Source organism: Trichechus manatus, unplaced genomic scaffold, assembly GCF_000243295.1.
Source record: "Trichechus manatus latirostris isolate Lorelei unplaced genomic scaffold, TriManLat1.0 scaffold00171, whole genome shotgun sequence".
Classification (NCBI taxonomy): Eukaryota; Metazoa; Chordata; class Mammalia; order Sirenia; family Trichechidae; genus Trichechus; species Trichechus manatus.
The window spans coordinates 5,862,663-5,880,476 of record NW_004444107.1 but is presented as its reverse complement, the minus strand read 5'-3'; the positions used below and the strand labels follow the sequence as shown (position 1 = coordinate 5,880,476).

General features: G+C 37.6%; 1 protein-coding gene across 4 annotated transcripts; it reads left to right on the top strand.

Annotated features, from left to right (window-relative positions):
• Positions 1–5,247: 5,247 nt before the first annotated feature.
• MAD2L1 (mitotic arrest deficient 2 like 1) lies at positions 5,248–15,724 on the top strand. 4 transcript variants are annotated; one of them, XR_002825676.1, is made up of 4 exons: positions 5,248–10,297; positions 11,340–11,443; positions 12,132–14,138; positions 15,379–15,420. XR_002825676.1 is itself a non-coding variant. In XM_023741108.1 (4 exons), exons 1-4 carry the CDS (start codon positions 10,161–10,163, stop codon positions 15,540–15,542), a joined length of 384 nt encoding a protein of 127 aa, XP_023596876.1. In that variant the 5' UTR covers positions 5,248–10,160; the 3' UTR covers positions 15,543–15,724. The 4 variants fall into 4 exon arrangements, 3 of the variants coding, with proteins under 3 accessions (XP_023596876.1, XP_023596877.1, XP_023596875.1); XM_023741108.1 differs by lacking the exon at positions 15,379–15,420 and adding an exon at positions 15,531–15,724 and having other exon boundaries at positions 12,132–12,262; XM_023741109.1 differs by lacking the exon at positions 15,379–15,420 and having other exon boundaries at positions 12,132–12,262; positions 14,044–14,555.
• The last annotated feature ends 2,090 nt before the right edge of the window (positions 15,725–17,814 follow it).

Here is a 17,814-nt window from a genome sequence, read left to right as displayed (position 1 = left end):
CAGCCTAGCGCTTAACCACTGTACCACCAGGGCTCCTCAAACCACCCAGGAACCTTTAAAAGAAGGATACCAGTTCTATACTATGATTCAACATTCCATTCTAAAGTATTCCATATATATGAATACCTTTGCAACTACTCAGTTCATTTTTCCTTCATTATATTTTCAAGTATTTTAGATCAGGTGCGGCAAACTGTTCGGAAAAGGGCCAGATAAGGCATAAATTATGCTTTGCTGGTCACATAGGTCTCTGCCAATATTCTTCAGGGGTTTTTTGTTTGTTTTACAACCCTTTTTAAAAAAAAATTCTTAGCTTGTGGGTCATACAAGCCAGATTTGGCTCACAGACCTTACTTTGCCTAATCCTGTTTTAAGTGTTTAAATAAAAAAAACTTTTTACCTCGAATTGAAGCACATACACACGGACTGAAATTTTTTAAAGGTATTATTTCACATGTAAACAGTGCCATCTTCTGGGGGTAGGAACTATTTGTATATTAACATAAAATCAGTTAATTTTTTTTCAAAGTAAACTTAAAAAAAATAAGAGTATCTTTTAATGTGGCTTCAAATAGATATAATTTAAAAATGAGACTAAGTTAGGACCCTAGATCCTACTACTCTATCTTTCACTAACCAGGTGTTGAACCTCTGACAAACCGTATATCCTTTCTGGATCTCAGTTTCCTCATCTATAAGACAATTCAACTAGGTCGTTAATTTTTTTTTCATTCTTAAATTCCAAGTTTATTCTTGCCAAATTTTTATGAGTATTTCTATGTTTTCAGCACACTAATATGGAATATTAAGAGTTCGGCTGCTAACCAAAAGATCGGCGGTTTGAATCCACCAGCTGCGCTGCGGGAGAAAGATATGGTGGTCTGCTTCTGTAAAGATGACAGCGTTTGAAACCCTATGGGACAGTTCTACTCTGTCCTTTAGGGTCACTATGAATCAGAATCTACTCGACGGCGGTAGGTTTTGTTTTGTTTGTTTTTTTTAATATGGAATATAGGCCTATTTATGACACATTTTTTCATAGTTATCTTTTCTTATTAATACAAGTTTATTTGTTTTGTTATATGCTCTGCTTGAATTTTCTTCAGGGAAAAAAAAATCTTAATTTATACTTCACCCTGTCCAAATAGCCATCTCCTCAACAATGCACATTAGAAAAAATTTTACTTGATTGTGAATAAAAGTAAAATAAAGTAACTGAAAACAACCTTTTAAAAACATTCTGTAAAGACAAGTCTGAATGTTTTGGTTAAGTTGGGGTCAATGCCAAACTGATCATCCAAAAGTTAATGGAGAAGAAGTACCTCCACAGCTTCTACAATCGTGTTATTGTGGTGATAAATAAGAAGTAGTACAGGCTCAGAGTTTGGGCAGCTCTTTCTAACTTGCTCATGCTTTGACCAATACTATCCTCTATTGCAGGCTTGTCATCTTTGGTTTATCTGTATTACTATTTCATTTTTCATTCATATCTGTCATCAACTCTCGTTTCAAAATGGCTTTCTCTGACATATCACTTATTTTGCCTCTCTGGCATCCACCTAGTCCAGATTCTCAACTTTCTAGCCCTGCATTACTAAAATACTCATTCTAGTTTATCGCTTTTCAAAGAGTGCTCTGAGAATTGGCATCATTTGGGATGCTAGTTAAACATGCTACCTCCTAGATCCCATAGACTACCACTGTCCAGCAGAAATATAACACAAGTCACATATGTAATTTTAAATGTTCTAGAAGTCACATTAAAAATTTAAAAAGAAACAGATTAAATTAATTTTAATAATACATTTTATTTAATCCAGTGTATGTCAAAGACTCATTTCAATATATAATCAATTAAAAAACATATTAATATGTGATACTGTATATTCTTTTTTCTGTATGTTTTTGAAATGTTATGTATGTATTTTACCCTTGTAGCACATTCCAATTCAGACAAGCACATTTCAAGTGCTCAAGAGCCACATGTGGCTAGTGGCTATTCTCTTGGACTGAATCAAACTGGAGGAGAAGGGAATATAAGGCAGGAATTTGTAGCTTTAGCAAGATACCCAGATGATTCTTCTACACACTCAAGTTTGAGAACCACCATTCTAGGCTGTCCTGTGCACAATCCATTCTACCAACATTACCGAATTGGACTTGAAAAAAACATTGCTTTCATGATGTCAATCCTATGGTTGTTAGTGGCAATCCAGTCAGCCTCTAACTCATGGCGACCCCATGCATGACGGAACAAAGCCATTTCTTCCTAGTCTGTCTTAGTCTGGAAAGCACTACTGAAACCTGTTCAGCATCACAGCAACACACAAGCCTCCACTGACAGACGGTGGTGACTACACATGAGGTGCATTGGCCACAAATTGAACCCTGGTCTCCTGTATGGAAGGTGAGAATTCTACCACCACTGCCCCGTCAGTCCTAAGAACCTAGAAATCTCTGGTGCCTCCAGTTCAATCAACTCAGATGAGTATTCAAAGCTCACTAAAAGTGATATAACCTCATGCTTCCAACCTACTCTCCCACTAGAAAATGTGTTAGGTTCTACCGTGAAGCTACCATGAGGCAAATATTCAAACGTTCATTTATGCAACAAATATTTGTGGAGCACCCACTAAATGTCATCATGTATCCTACACAAAAATAGGGAAGATATAACATAAATCATTATGAAGCAAGTATTATGAGATGATATGAGAATACATAAGAGAGGACTTCATACAGTCTGAGGGGTCACAGAAAATTTTTCTAATAGTAGTATTTAAGTTAAGAAGGAGTGTGAGTATAATTAGGAATCTGACTAGCAAAAAGAAATTTCTAGACATTATGAAATGCTCTGAGGTTGAAACAAGCAAGAAGCAGAAAGATTAGGAAAGTAATCTGAAAGGAGGCTGCAGTGGTAGGCAGAAGTCATATAAGGCCTAAGTGGTGAAAATTCCGTTTTTCCTTTTTTTTTCAAGCATGGATATTTAAATAAAACTAGACTACAAACTCCTCAAAAGGTAGAGACTATCCCCTTTATGTGTTATTTGTTACTTATATCTTCTCAAAGAGTATAAAGAAAATATTTAATAAATATTTCCTCAATGCATGGAAACCAAAAAAAAAAAAAACCACATCCATTGCCATTAAGTTGATTCCAACTCATAGAGACCCTATAGTCAATGCATGGAAATTCTTTTAATTTCTAGACTCTCCAAGTTATACTAACAATTATTTGCATTTTCTGATTTAAAAATCATATTATCATGAAACTGAAAGAAGTCTTTCCTGAGGTGCTGAGTTTTAACATAAAGTTTTTCCTTCGAAACAGGCAATTTTTATATGGGGAAAGGTGGACACCAAGCCTTATCAGCATGATGCCAGAATGCTGGCCCTAACCAGAACTCCCAGTGGAAGGGGTGAAGGACATCCAGCTTCCTTGCCTCTTACTCACTTCCCCAGACATCACTGTTCTTCACATCAAAACTAGTGTATAAAAAAATAAAAAAAGACTAAATGATGTAAGAAAAAGATTTTACTGGGTCAAGTCAGCCTATTATCTCTTATAGCCATGGTTTGCTCTTCAAACTGATTGAAATATGGTATTTCAATCTGCGAAAGGCTCCCAAAATTCCTGCCCTTTTCTCCCACAAGAGCATACCCTGTGGAAATAATCCCCTACCCTTACAGCACTAGGCAGAACCTGTGATTATGAGGGGATATCACTTTTAGGATTAGATCGAAAGGGAGATTATCTGAGTGGATCTGATCTAAAAGTGAACCCTGATCTGATGTGAGCCCTTAAGACTCCAGGACTTCCCTAAAGTCAGAGAGATTGGAAAGTTAGATGGTCTGTTAAAGGATGGCCTCCAGTCAACAGTTAGCAAGACAAAAGGGACCTCAGTCCTACAACCCAGACCTATAATCGAAAGGAAATTAATTCTGCCAACAACCAGAAAGCGTGGAAAAGAACTGCATACCTCCAGTGAAATCTAGTCAGCAGACACCTTGATTTCATTCTTGTGAAACTCTAAGCAGAAAAAGCTGCTATGCCACACCTTCTGATCGACAAAACTGAGAAAATAAATGGGTGTTGTTTTAAGCCATTGAATTTATGGTCATTTGTTACACAGTGATTAAAAAAAAACTAATACACACACACAGGCATTTCTCATATAATTAAATAACATAGCATGTTTGGTAGATAGTTTTTTGGACTTCATTTTACAAATAATTTCCTTCTTAATAACATAAACATTAATTGTACAATGTGTCCTTGATACTCCTCACCCAAACATAGAACCAAAAAAAAACAAAAAAGTTGCAATCGAGCGGATTCCAACTCACAGCAAGTAGCAACCCTATCGGACAGAGTAGAACTGTTGCATAGGGTTTTCAAGCAGCTGCATAGGGTTTTCAAGCAGCAGCTGGTGGATTTGAACTGCTGACCTTTTGGTTAGCAGATGAGCTCTTAACCACTGTGTCACCAGGGCTCCCAGCCTAAAAGCCATTGAATTTGTGAGTCTAAATTCACGTTTGTGTTGATGGGCCTTTTTGGTGATGTGACCTTCTTCTGGACCAGTCTTCAAAGGATGGGAAGGTGAACAGGGTACAACCTGTCGCGCAAGACGCAGTCCCCAGCCACCCCAGGCTCTGCTGCGCTGCATTTCATGGGGCCCTGAACTCGTGGACAAGGAAAAGAAAAGCGGATGCAAATTTATCCTTTTGATTCCTGATCCAATTTCTTGGGGAGGTGGGGAACACACTAGCAACGTCAGAAGTCAAGAAATCAAACGGTGTATTGCATTGGGCATATCTGCTGCAAAAGATCTCTTTAAAGTGTTTATTAAAAAAAAAACAAAGATGTCAGTTTGAGGACTGAGATGTGCCTGACCCAAGTCATGGTATTTTCAATTGCCTCATACGCATGCAAAAGCTGGACAATGAATAAGGAAAACCGAAGAATTGATGCATTTGAAGTGTTGGCAAAGAATATTGAATATACCATGGACTGCCAGAACAAACAAGTCTGTCTTGGAAGAAGCACGGCCAGAGAGCTCCTTAGAAGCGAGGATGGCAAGACTTGTCTCATATACTTTGGACATGTTATCAGGAGGGACCAGTCCCTGGAGAAGGACATCATGCTTAGTAGAGGGTCAGCTATAAAGAGGAAGACACAATGGCTGCAATAATGGGCTCAAACATAGCACCAATTGTGAGGATAGCACCAAGATCTGGCAGTGTTTCGTTCTGTCGTACATAGGGTCACTATGAGTCTGAACCGACTGGAGGGCACCTAACAGCAGTGGCATCAGGCCCTAGAAGACTGTGGCTTGGCTGCCGAGCACGCAGTTGCGACCATCCATCCACTAGGGGGCAACACGCCAAGTACGGAGATTACTGGGGCCACTTCAGGCGCAGCTGGTAGGCAGTTCACAGCAGTTTGAAAATATCTTTAACATTCAAAAAATTGTGCTCCTTGCTTGCACAGTCCACAGGCCTAGAAAGTGGCCACAAAAATCGGGATAGCCTGTCTTCTCTACTCTGCCCCATCTAGTCGATCAGGAGCAAAACCTATCTCCCAAAGAGCTCTGACCTACCGGCGACGGAAACCTGAGTAACGAGTCCACGTCTACCGACCGCGCCTGCGCAAAAACGCAGCTTCGGCGGGGGCGCGGGAGAATGGAGAGGAAGGGCAGGACGCCGCTCGTGGGGCGAGACCAAGAGACTCGTGGCACCTACGCAAAGGACGACGGCGGGCTGCGTTGTCACTTTTGAAACGAATGGGGGCAACTGCTGCAAGAGCCGCGGAGGCCGCTGTTTACCCGATGAAAGCGCGCGCCTTCGTCTGTGGGCCCAGCCATGGCGCTGCAGCTCACCCGGGAGCAGGGCATTATCCTCCACGGGAGCGCCGAAATCGTGGCCGAGTTCTTCTATAAGTCATCCTCGCGCAGGGCAGAGTTGGGGAGAGCTGAGCCCAGGCCGTCCCGTAGGCCCGCAGCTCCGCTTCCGAGGCTAGGAGCCGTGATGGCTCAGAGCGGCCCTGCACCAAGCCTTAGCAGTCCCGCGCCGTCTGCCCGACCCGAGGAGTCAGCGGAGAGTCGGATGCCGGCGCCTAGCTCCGGCAGCGTTGCTGATGGGGGAGGAGAAGGCCTCAGTGCTGCGGGGGCCCGCTTCGCGGTGTAGCGGCTTCACCTGGAGCTTGTCTTTAGTGTGAATCCTCACCCCCTTGCAACTTGGTGCTAGTTGGGTGGGACCCTGTGTGTATTTTTACCCAGCCTCTGCCCCCCCGTTGATTCAGAGGCAGGCCACAATTCATCAGGCTTTGTTTGGATAGAATTGTTCCCGACCAGGCCAGCTGTATCCACAACCTCTAATAGAGCCTGGCAGGACACTAGGGGAGAAAAGGAGGAAGAGAAGCTTGTCTGGAGCAGTTGACCAATCAGTCCAAGCCTGTTTCCATACCTTCTAACCATGTAATCTGAATTTGGCCTAGGATTACAATGAGATGAAATATGGCAGTGGTAGGGTAATGCGTTTTGGCATTTAATTTTCTTTTATTGCCACGCGAATGCCTATATTGCTTTCTTTTACCTAGAAGCAAGATTTTATGGATATTTAATGCCACTTTGTACACACCTACTCTGCCTTCAGTAAGACAAGCCAACTCGTGTTTAGGCATTTATAAAGTTTGAGTATTAATGAAACTATAGCCACATCTAAATATATTTTATTTTCTGTAGTTGCAAATGATAATGACTTTTTAACGTTTCTTTTGCTTTCAGCATTTGGTATTAACAGCATTTTATATCAGCGTGGCATATGTCCATCTGAAACCTTTACTCGAGTGCAAAAATATGGACTCACCTTGCTTGTGACTACCGATCCTGAACTTATTAACCACCTAAATAATATGGTGGAACAACTAAAAGATATTTAATAATTGAAAGCAGTTTGAGTTTTGCAGCGTTTCTTGGATCCACATTTTCTGTCATAGCTTCCTGTATAGAAGTGTGAAACACACTGCCTTCTCAAATATAGTGATTTTCAATTGGGAGAAAGCAAATAGTATATAAATTGAGAGAAATCCTTTTCTCCATCACATTCCAAGTTGGCTGAGTATTTTGATGTTAGAAATTTGATAAGGGTTGATAAATGTCTCCATCAACTCCCTTAGAAATGGTTTTTGCAGTAGTTTGAAAGTTCGTGTAACCAAATGGAACAAGTTAGAACTTAACATAATTATAATAATATTCATTATCTGTTTGAGAAAATATCCACTATAAATTCTTAACCTGATGCTCTCTGTAGCCACTAGGATTTTAAAGTCATTGTTAGAGAAACAGCAAGGAAAATAAAATTGTATTAAACCTGGAGACTAAACTTAAAAAAAAAGAATACTAAGTAACAGAACATTCAGTAGAGTTTTCTTATTTTTTCACCTGTTTCCCTTTTTCTTTTTAATTTGCCTGTGTCTCAGTTTTTTTACCTGAACACTCAATTTTTTCTTTAGTTCAGGAAGTTGCTGTATTACCTGTTGTACCAATACTTGTTCTCCATTTCTTTTTTTTTCCTTCTAGAATTTCTGATAGTTTCCCTTTCATGTTTTTCTCAATTTGTTTCTCCCCATTTGTTCTTCCAAAAGACTAGTTTGGTTTTTAACAGTGGCCATTCTTTTCCTTTTGAATTTTTAAATTCAGAAATCTTTCTTTTAATTGTTGTTTCAGAACTTTTTCATGTTCAATTGTAGCTTCATTTTTTAAATTACAGTTTTGATTGTATTTTTATTACTTTTTCTGTTTTAATATGCCTTTCTGGTAATAGCTATCTGAACTTTTTGTTAACTTGATATCTCTTTTCAAGTTCCGTTATCCTCTAGATAAGCTAGTAACATTTCCCTACCGTTAACATCTACATGAGTAGAATCCCTTGATACTTCTGCAGGTCAGCAAGGTACGATCTCAAGCAGTGGTGAAAAGACAAGCAAAGGAAGATAGGATTTATTCTGTAGTACAGAATTTCTCAACCTCAAAGAAGATATGCTTTATTAGATCAGTGCTAGCAGAATAGCAAGATGAGACCGCTGTTGGTGGTGTGGGGATAGACTTTAGTCTCAGGTGCAAGCAGGAAGCACATCATTAGGAGTAGCCTACCTGTCCCAAGGTTGCATCCAAAGTTGAGGGTCAGGGCTAAGTCTCTGTTAGTCATTCATAAGGCTACATGCAGGTCAGTTGGCCTATAACCTCTATAGATCTGTGTCTATAGATGTGTGTCTTCATCTTAATTTGATGGAGAAGCAAGCTTTGCCTAAGGCACTGCTGGTTTATTGGATTATCTCTTTTGAGAACACAAATGACATTCCACCTCAGATGTACTTAGATTTTCCTATTTAACTTCTTGTTCCCTCTTTTATTTTGGTTAAATTGGAGGAATTGTTCCTAGAGGCAAATTGTTTATCTATTTTGAATCCCATTGCCTTTAGCATTCTCAAGGACTTTACCCTGTTTCTTGTCATATTTTCTACTTCTGTTTTGATTGGGATTCTTCCCATTGGCATCATCTCTCTCCAATTTTAAAAGAAGAAAAATTACTGCCTACGCTAAGTCTCATTCAGATTACCACCCATTCTCCTTTTCAGAGCTTAACCTTTGATGGAAAGTTGTTGATGTATGCCAGGGTCCAGTGGGTGGTCTGTTTTTGTACTATCTGCAAACAGAACAGAGACCTAGGTCGCCCACAAAATCTAAAATATTTACTGAATATTACTGAATTATTTTCTGTCTCTTTACAGAAAACTTTGCTGATTCGTGTATATACTGTATCAGTTTTCAGGATAACCTCAGAGCTCAATCTTGAGGCCTTCCTCTCACTTTATAATCTCTCTAGATGATCTCTGACATGTACATAGCTTCTGTTAACCTTCCTGTAGTTGCCTCTTTATATCTAACCCAAATCTCTCCTAACTCCAAACCTATATATCCAAAGGCTTCTTTACACGATTATCCCAAAGATACTTAGACTCATCATATTAAAAACTAAATTTAAGATTGTCTCCAAAATTGCTCCACTTTCAATTCTCTTTCCTAGCAGTGAATGGCTTAACCATCCAACCAGTGATACAAACCAGAAACTTGGGAGCTATTACTGACTTGTTCCTCTTCCTTAACCCCATAGCTAATCCAGTAAGTTTTGATAATTTTCACCATGAAATCTCTTGAATCTGTCTGCTTCTCCACTTCTATCAATATATCCTCATACATGCTTTCATTATCTCATCTTGCTTAAACTAAGTGAAGGAACTAGTGTCTGAAAACCAAACCCATTGCCATCTAGTCGATTCCAACTCATAGCGACCCTATAGGACGGGGTAGAGCTGCACCACAGGGTTTCCAAGGATCAGCTGGTGGATTCAAACTGCCACCCTTTTGTTAAGCAACCTTTTGGTAAGGGATCTATAGAGACTAGCATCTAGATCCCCTCTTAGTCTAGATCCCCTCTAATCCATTTTCAGAATGATAGTTTTGAAATGTAAATCTAATTATATCATGTCCTTCTTCAAACACAGAAATGACTTCCCTGGTTCTTGAAGTATAATTTCTTCATTTGGCCCACGTGGCCTTGCATGGTCTGGCCAAACTTACCTTGTGCATTCTTGCTGTCTTCAGTGCAGTTGTACTGGCATTCTTTCGGTCCTCTGGTCACGTGTTGTTCCCCTTGAGTATTTAAGGCCTGTACCTTTTTCCCTCTCCTTTTGCATATTTAAAACTGTTTAATCCTCAGAGCTAAGCTTAAGCCTTCCCTGACCTCCCTGAGTGAGTCAGTTGTTACTATTTAAATGCTCTGTGTTGTACCATTTATGCTTCATAGCAGTCATCACAGTTGTAATTTCACATTTGTTGGTGTGATGATTAGCTCAGTGCTTGTCTCCTATACTCTTACCTTGGATGAGCATGAAAATATCTCATGCTCACTGTATCCTCAGCAGCCAATACTATACTTGCTAGAAATACTGAGAATTTGAAAACAGGAGCTAGATATTTATGGGACAAATTTTCTGAGGGGGGAGGGGGTGCAACATTCCAGTGGTAGAAGTTTGCTGAGGATAGGAAGAGAGTCCTGAGAAGGTAAGGGTTGATTTGCAATGCCTTGGACCAAAAAAGATGCCTTGTTATGTGTTGCAGATTGGTTACACAAATGTTCAGAAACTGGTGGTAGTCATCTCAGATATTGAAAGTGGTGAGGTCCTTGAAAGATGGCAATTTGATATTGAGTGTGACAAGACTGCAAAAGATGACAGGTAAGTATGAAATTATTTTTACTCTGGTATGTCTTTTCCAGAACTTGTTTTCATTACTAGATGAGTTCTAAATATATTGAACCAGTTTCATGTAAAGTAAATTGCATGAATTGTTTCAAATGTCAGTTTAATTTAATCTTCAATCTTCTGTGGAAAAGAATTGTGCTCATTTTAGCACATCATTGATTTGTATAGATAGTATTCTCTAACATAATTGCCCTTAAGTCTATATCATTGAATTCTAAACTTTAGTATTTATGATGGAGTATTCAAAACTATACAAGATAGACTAGATGGGCCATTTAAGGAATGTGCTTAAATCTAGGTGAGTTTCTTAGACTCTCCCCCAGCTAAAAATGCAGCTCTGCTGTATGTCCTTTAATATCATGGACTTTGTAAGACATGTTCATGACAGAAATGTCATAAATGTTAGTAAATGTCTGAAGGCTCAAGACTCCTGGATGGGAAATGCCGGTCATTATATGCTGATGTCTAGCATTGTCCTAGGCGTACTTACCTGCAAACTCAGAACCATAGTTCTTTCTCATAATGAAACGTACTGTGCTTCTGAAGGCTTTAGTTTAGTTCAGGAAATTTTTAGATTATAAAAATAATTTGACATAAGATTTTAATATTTTATTTGAGGTAGTTGGGAGTTAGACTTTATAGGCATTACTAAAATTCAAAATGATAATACTAATTAAATATTTTCGATCCCACCTGTTATTTTAAGAGATACTGAAGTTTTCCTAACTTAAAGAGGTTGGCAAATTTTCTAGTCATCTGATGGTAAATGATCTGATGCTGATACTAACACTGATTCTAAAAGATGACTGAAAGGATAAATGAAATAAATAAGGATACTTAAGTTATGCCTGCTAGGTTATAGGTCCTAAAATACTTTTACTCATTATTTTTAACTCTTTTTAATGCGTTACTTATTTGATTTCAGAAGCACTTAAGCAGGTAAATAATCTTAGTTACTAATATGTATTAATCGTTAAAACCTGAAATAATATTAATTGATTTGGTTTCTTCATAGTGCACCCAGAGAAAAGTCTCAGAAAGCTATCCAAGATGAAATCCGTTCAGTGATCAGACAGATCACAGCTACAGTAACATTTCTGCCACTATTGGAAGTTTCTTGTAAGTATTTATGTAACTTCTCATTCGTTTAATTTGTGGGGAAAAGACAGCTACTGTTTTAAGAATCAGCCTTTATTAAATTTTTTTCTTAATTACCAGTATCATGTAATATAAATGGAAGAAAAAGCATTATAAAGCAAAAAGTAAAAATGGGGAAATACTGAAAAAAGAAATGAAAACTTTCACAATACCCATTCTGGTGTAATTCCTTTTGCTATTTTTATTTTCTATATGTTATTATTATGTAATTATGATTTCAGCTGTTAAATTATGTCTTGCTCTTCAAACTTAGTTACTCCCTCATTCATCAGATGTTTACTGAATGCCTACTATATGCCAAACAGTGGTCTGGGTACTGGGATACAGCAGTGAACAAACCAAGATGTTAGCTCTCCTATGGATTACATTGATTTTCTTCCCATGTGATGATACACTCATTACAATATTTTTAATGGTTTCCTCTTTACAAAAGAAAAAAATTCCTGCATTTTTCATAAGATAAAATAGATGGGTACAATATTTTTTTGATTAAAATATATTTTAATTGAGGAAAAGAGATTAACTAATGATTGAAGACCAAGCTAACCCATCCTAACACTATGAGTGGTTCAAAAAATGAGAGACAGAGAAGGTTGTTTTACATTTGAAAAAATAGTGTACTTTAATGTATTTTTTATTCCCAATTTAGGTTCATTTGATCTACTGATTTATACAGACGAAGATTTGGTTGTACCTGAAAAATGGGAAGAATCAGGACCACAGTTCATTACCAATTCTGAGGAAGTCCGTCTTTGTTCATTCACTACTACTATCCACAAAGTAAATAGCATGGTGGCCTACAAAATTCCTGTCAATGACTGAGGGATGAGCTGAGAAAAATAGTATACTTGAAATTCTCAATGTGTTTTCCTGAAATGAAGTCAACTATAAGTTGATATGTTTTATTTCACTGGTTAATTTTTAGATGTGGAAAACAACATTATACTCTACTGAACTGTGCATAATCCATTTTGTGTACCTGCTTAATGTTCCATGGAGTTGACATCATGAATTAGAGGAGATGATGGTATTATCCCCTTGTTAATACAGTCAGCTAAATAGATTAGCACAGAAGAATACTGCACAGCGTTCAAAAGGAAGCCGGCAGATTTCGTCAACATTGTAATGTCAGTTCCTTTGAAGGTGGCAACTGTAGTTGGCAAAACTATTACTACAAAGCTAAATACCTTCCTAAATCAGGTATTTTGGTCAAGTAGCTTGAGTCAGAATAGAGGTAGGGTGATAATGTAAATTACAGCAAAAGAAGTTTGAATATTTAGAATTTTTGTTTAGATCCTGAAAATAACTAATATAATCCGTAAGTAAGGAAATATTGAGGTCCTTCCTCCATTTATTTAGATGTATAGTTCCCATGTTGAAAAAACTGCCAATTATTTGATTTTAATTTATACAATTTGTACCTATGAAGGATGAATTTCCTTTGATAGAGAACTCTTTGAAAATCTCTTTTTATGTTTGAGAAAGTGAAGATTTAAATGACAATGGTGAAGTTAAATGTGTATGTTTTAAATCTGTCTTCAAAGACTTTGATACTGGTGTTAAATGGTAGCTAGAATGGTTCAGTATAGCAAATGATTTTTTTCTGTTAACTAGGGTGTAGGTCCAAAGCATACAAAGATGAGTAAATCTTGAAGTACTTTCAGTTTACTGGGCTTTGATTACACTGCTTTAATCTCATAACAATTGATTTAAAATAAGCCCCGGTTGTTTGTATAAAAAGAGAAATGTCATTTGGAATTAGTTCAGTTTAGCAAATGTTGGATGGTAGTACCTTTAGGAGTCCATGGGTGGCACAAATGGTTACATGCAGGACCACTAACCAAAAGGTTGGTGGTTCAAACTCACCTAGAGGCAACTTGGAAGTTAGGCCTGGCAATCTTCTTTCAAAATTTCACAGCCTTGAAAACTATGAAGCAGTTCTACTCTGTACACAGTTGTTGCCATGAGGTAAAATTAACTTGACAGCAACTAACAATAACCACGAAGTACCTTTCTATACTCTTAGCCTTACCTTCTTGCCTTATGTGTAAGGTTTCTCACTGTATCCTTTATGTGGCCTTTTCTTATTGTCAGCTTAGTTTTCTTTGTATACTTACACAGCTTGCTTATTCCTGTGCTTGTATTATTATTGTCATCAGATGTGTTCCTTCTATCCAGTTCCCACCTGTTTTTCCAAGATCAGCTTGAAGCAAATTTCCAAGAAGTCTTTCATAATCTCTGTTCTAAATCTCATCTCATTTTGTAATAATTAAATTAAGTAGCTATGAAGTGTTAGACACTGTTCTAAGCTCTTTATATGTATTAACTCATTTAACTTTCACTGTTACGTGAATACACAGTCTGTATCCATTTATTCAACAGTTACATATTGAGCGTCTGTTAATGTGCAAAAATACTGTGTGCAAGTGCCAGGATGAATGAAACAATGTCCTGGACTTTCTGAAGCTAAAAATCTTATGAGGGAAAGGAAAATACATTGCAGAGGACTGTAAAGTAACCACACATGTTCATTTAATTATGTATTTCTTTGTCTTCATTAGTTCACCTGATGAATCATATCTCCTGGATCCAGTTGTGTACTTGTTAAGAATAAAGAGCATTGTCTTAAACATTCTTTCATCTCAGTGCTTGGGAAGTAGGTGCCAATATTTGATGATGGCTACAGCGAATGCTGCTTAGAGAGCCCATCACCTAAGGAGTTGTTGAAGCTACCTAAATGAGGTCCAGGTGACTAGAAAGGGTCATCCACAAGTCTTTTCCTAAATAAGAAAAGTATTAATGCAGAAATGGAAGTGATGTTGAATTAGGCATAATCAAAAGTCTCTAGGTTTCCAAACAACATTAGGTGTAATATGAAGTGGACAGTATTAAGATTAAAACATTCGTTTCTTAGACTGTTCATAACCTCTAACATTTGAAATACAGGTTGAGAAGAAAAGCAGTAATAGAGCATTGGAATAAATAAGGAGAGGAAAATTCTGGTCCTGTTTTTTGGAAATATGTTTGAAAATCTTTATAGAAAGCAATAACTGCTTAGCCTTCAAGAAACGTTAATGCCTATGTAGTAAACAATGGAAATAATAAGACGTGGTTCTTCCCCAAAAGGAGCTCACATATTACTGATAACACTAAAATTTCAAGCATTCATGTCTTTATTTGGCAAATTAAGTGATCCTATTTTAATTTGTGATTTATTATGGTGCTGACTTCTCTTCCTTTTAAGAGACATGTGCAGAAATTAATGCTCGGGATTTTAATGTTTCTCTTTCAAAATTAGTTTTAATAATAGGACTTCTGCCATGTGATCTACTGGTACAACTCTATAGTACCAACTCGTCAGCAGCTAAGCACTTGCTTTGAAAATAGCAAAAACTGGTTAGGGAAGGTTTAATGGGAGAAGGTTAACTGCATAAGGAATCAAAGGCTGTAAACCTGAGAACTGGGGCAGCTTTAGACTTCTCAGTGACAGAAACTGTGGATTCTATATTTCTGTGTAATAAATAGACCACCAGTGTTTACCCAAATGACCTAGCTGGATGGTTTCAAGAAGTGTCAATGGAAAGCTTTGTGTGCATTTCAGTTTGAGAATTAAGAATGTAAAATTCTGAAATCACATTTTCAAAGGTTGAGCATATACTTTAGTCACTTCATCTCAGCTAATATTGTTAACAGAGTTAATTTTTTCGATTTTATATTTGCATGTTACTATTTACTGTTGTAGGGTTCTAAAGACCAGGCTATGTATCCATTAAGAAATAAACATGTTGGAGTTGAATAAGAGTCAGGCTGTGAGCTTTATTGTTAAAGCTACATTGGAAAACAGCTTTGGTCTTTGACTCCAATTGGACTTGTCCCAACCTCTTACTACATTTTAGGCTCACCTTATGGGAAGACATTTAAAACCAAACAGCTGTAAGAATTGTGACAGGCTTCTACACCATGGTAAACATAGAGACGCCAAGATTCCAAGAGTCTGGTTGGCCTCTAGACCTGGCCTGGACTCTTAATTCAGTTTTGCTTACCATAGGGAGAGGAATGAAAACATGTTCCCGTTGAGCTCATCAAAGTCTGAAATGGAGCCCAGAAGGGACTGAGCTACACCTCGGCTCCAGGATCTTTCTCCCAGTGTCATCAATCTGAGAAGTCAAGCCTTTGTGGGAATGTTCAAGCAGAGGTATAAAAATCTTATGTATTAGTTGGCTTTTACTGCATAGTAAACAACCATGGGGTATCAATAAGCTTTTATTCTGAATTCAACAGGTTAGCTGAAGTTGTTCTGTTCCACATGCCTCATTCTACCGTCAGAGGGGCGGTGGCAAGGTAAGACTCTTAAGGCTTAGCTTCAGAACCTGCACACTGACATTTTTCCCACATTCCACGAAGCAAAGCAAGTCTCATGGCCAGCCAAACTTCAGTGAGACAGGGAAGTACACGTGGAGATGATGGAGGGGACATGTGAATGAGGAAAGTGATCTAATAGATCGGGGGTTGACGAACTTTTTCTGTAAAGGGCCAGATAGTAAATAGTTCAGGCTTTGTAGGTATATGGTTCTGTTGCACCTACTCAGGTTTGTCATTCTGTCTCAAAAACAGATACAGACAATACATAAACAAAGGAACCTGTCTGTGTTACAATAACAAAAACCAATTGATGGGCAAGATTTTGCCTGATGGTTATAATTTGCCCTGTAGCAGACAGTAGTTCTTTGGTCACAAATATTAAAACCCCTCCCTACCTCAGAGGATTTGATTTTGTGATATTTATTTAAGGCTCACGTTTAAAACTATCATTTGTTGTCTCCATCCTCAGTGTCTCAAATCACATGGCATATATTTCCCAGTTTTATCTTAATTCCATATTCTCTGAAGCACAAATGGCTATTTCTTTGAGATATTTATTCCCCAGGACACCCCATAGTAAATTTTGATCTGAAAACTTTGGAAGTGACTTCTGTGGCACACAATGTGTAAAACGAGACTCAAAACAGCATAATGGCTCTATATCTGCATTTTCAATCATTCTTTTCACTAAATAAAGTCAAATGCTTGTTAAACGTTTATTTTTATTATTAGAATGTACCCAAGTTTCTTATGTTTGTTAACCTTCTGTATATTTTAGAATACAGACCCCAAAAAAATAATTAGCACAATAAGGTGTCATAGACATTTAATTTTTTTTCTTTATGTTTTCATTTAGTTGCTTAGTATCTAAAATTTAATTACTAAACGAATACAGAATTATTACAGAATAGCTGTAATAATTCTACGTTGTAACTTTTATATTTTCCACCAGATGTCACTAATGCTGTGATATTGAAATTAAGATTTTTTTTTTACTTTAATAACTATAATATTCAGCTCTTTAAATTAGAGGTTAGCATGGGGATAATTTGAAAATTATAAAAATATAAAGAATTGAAAAAAAAAACACATAGCATCTATTATTTGCAAGGCACTTTGTGTGAATTATTTCATTCTCACAAGAATCATTTGAGTTAGTTTTTAATAGTACCAATTCACCATTTAGGAAACGGAGGCTCAGAGAATTCAAGGTGCTTACCAAGGCCTTTCTTTCAATAAATGGTGGTGCTGCGACTGAAAATCAGGTAGGTCTCTCTTCCAAACCCACTCACATTCTAGTATATTACCTCCCCCCACCCGCCCCTAAAGTGTGGACCACTATGGAAGCATGGAGACTAGTTAGGAAGCTATTGAAGCAGTCAAGGAGAGAGACAATGAATGTTTGGATTAGTGTAGTAATGGTGGAGGTGGTTAGAAGTGGTTACTGATGGCACTTACTGATGAATGGGATGTGGGTATGAGAGATAAAGAGGAATCAAAGATGCTACCTAAGTTTTTGGCATGGCAATCAGGTGAATGGTGGTGTCATTAACAGAGAACACTTGGTATAGGTTTATTGGGGGAGAAGAAACGAGTATTCTGTTTTGAATAAAATTTTTGACTGAAGGTGAAAGGAGATGTCAGGTGGAAGGTTGAATATTTAATGAGTTTGGAGTTCAAAAAATGAGGAGCTGGAGATTCTTGAATCATCAGAGCATAAATCCACCCACAGAAAAAAGACAGCAAAGAGACAAATGCTGAAGATTGAGTACTACAACACACCAACATTTAGACATTTGTTACTTGTTCAAATAGTTGGGAGTTGTTTAGACAATCTTGGCTATCCTGTATTTTGTAATATAATGTTAATATTGTTTTTTAGTCTGTGAGTTTGAGTTTTGAGAGAACACTGAAATATTAGAACATGTGCAAAAAAGGTAGCATGAATGATGAAGAGTTTAGAAGAACTG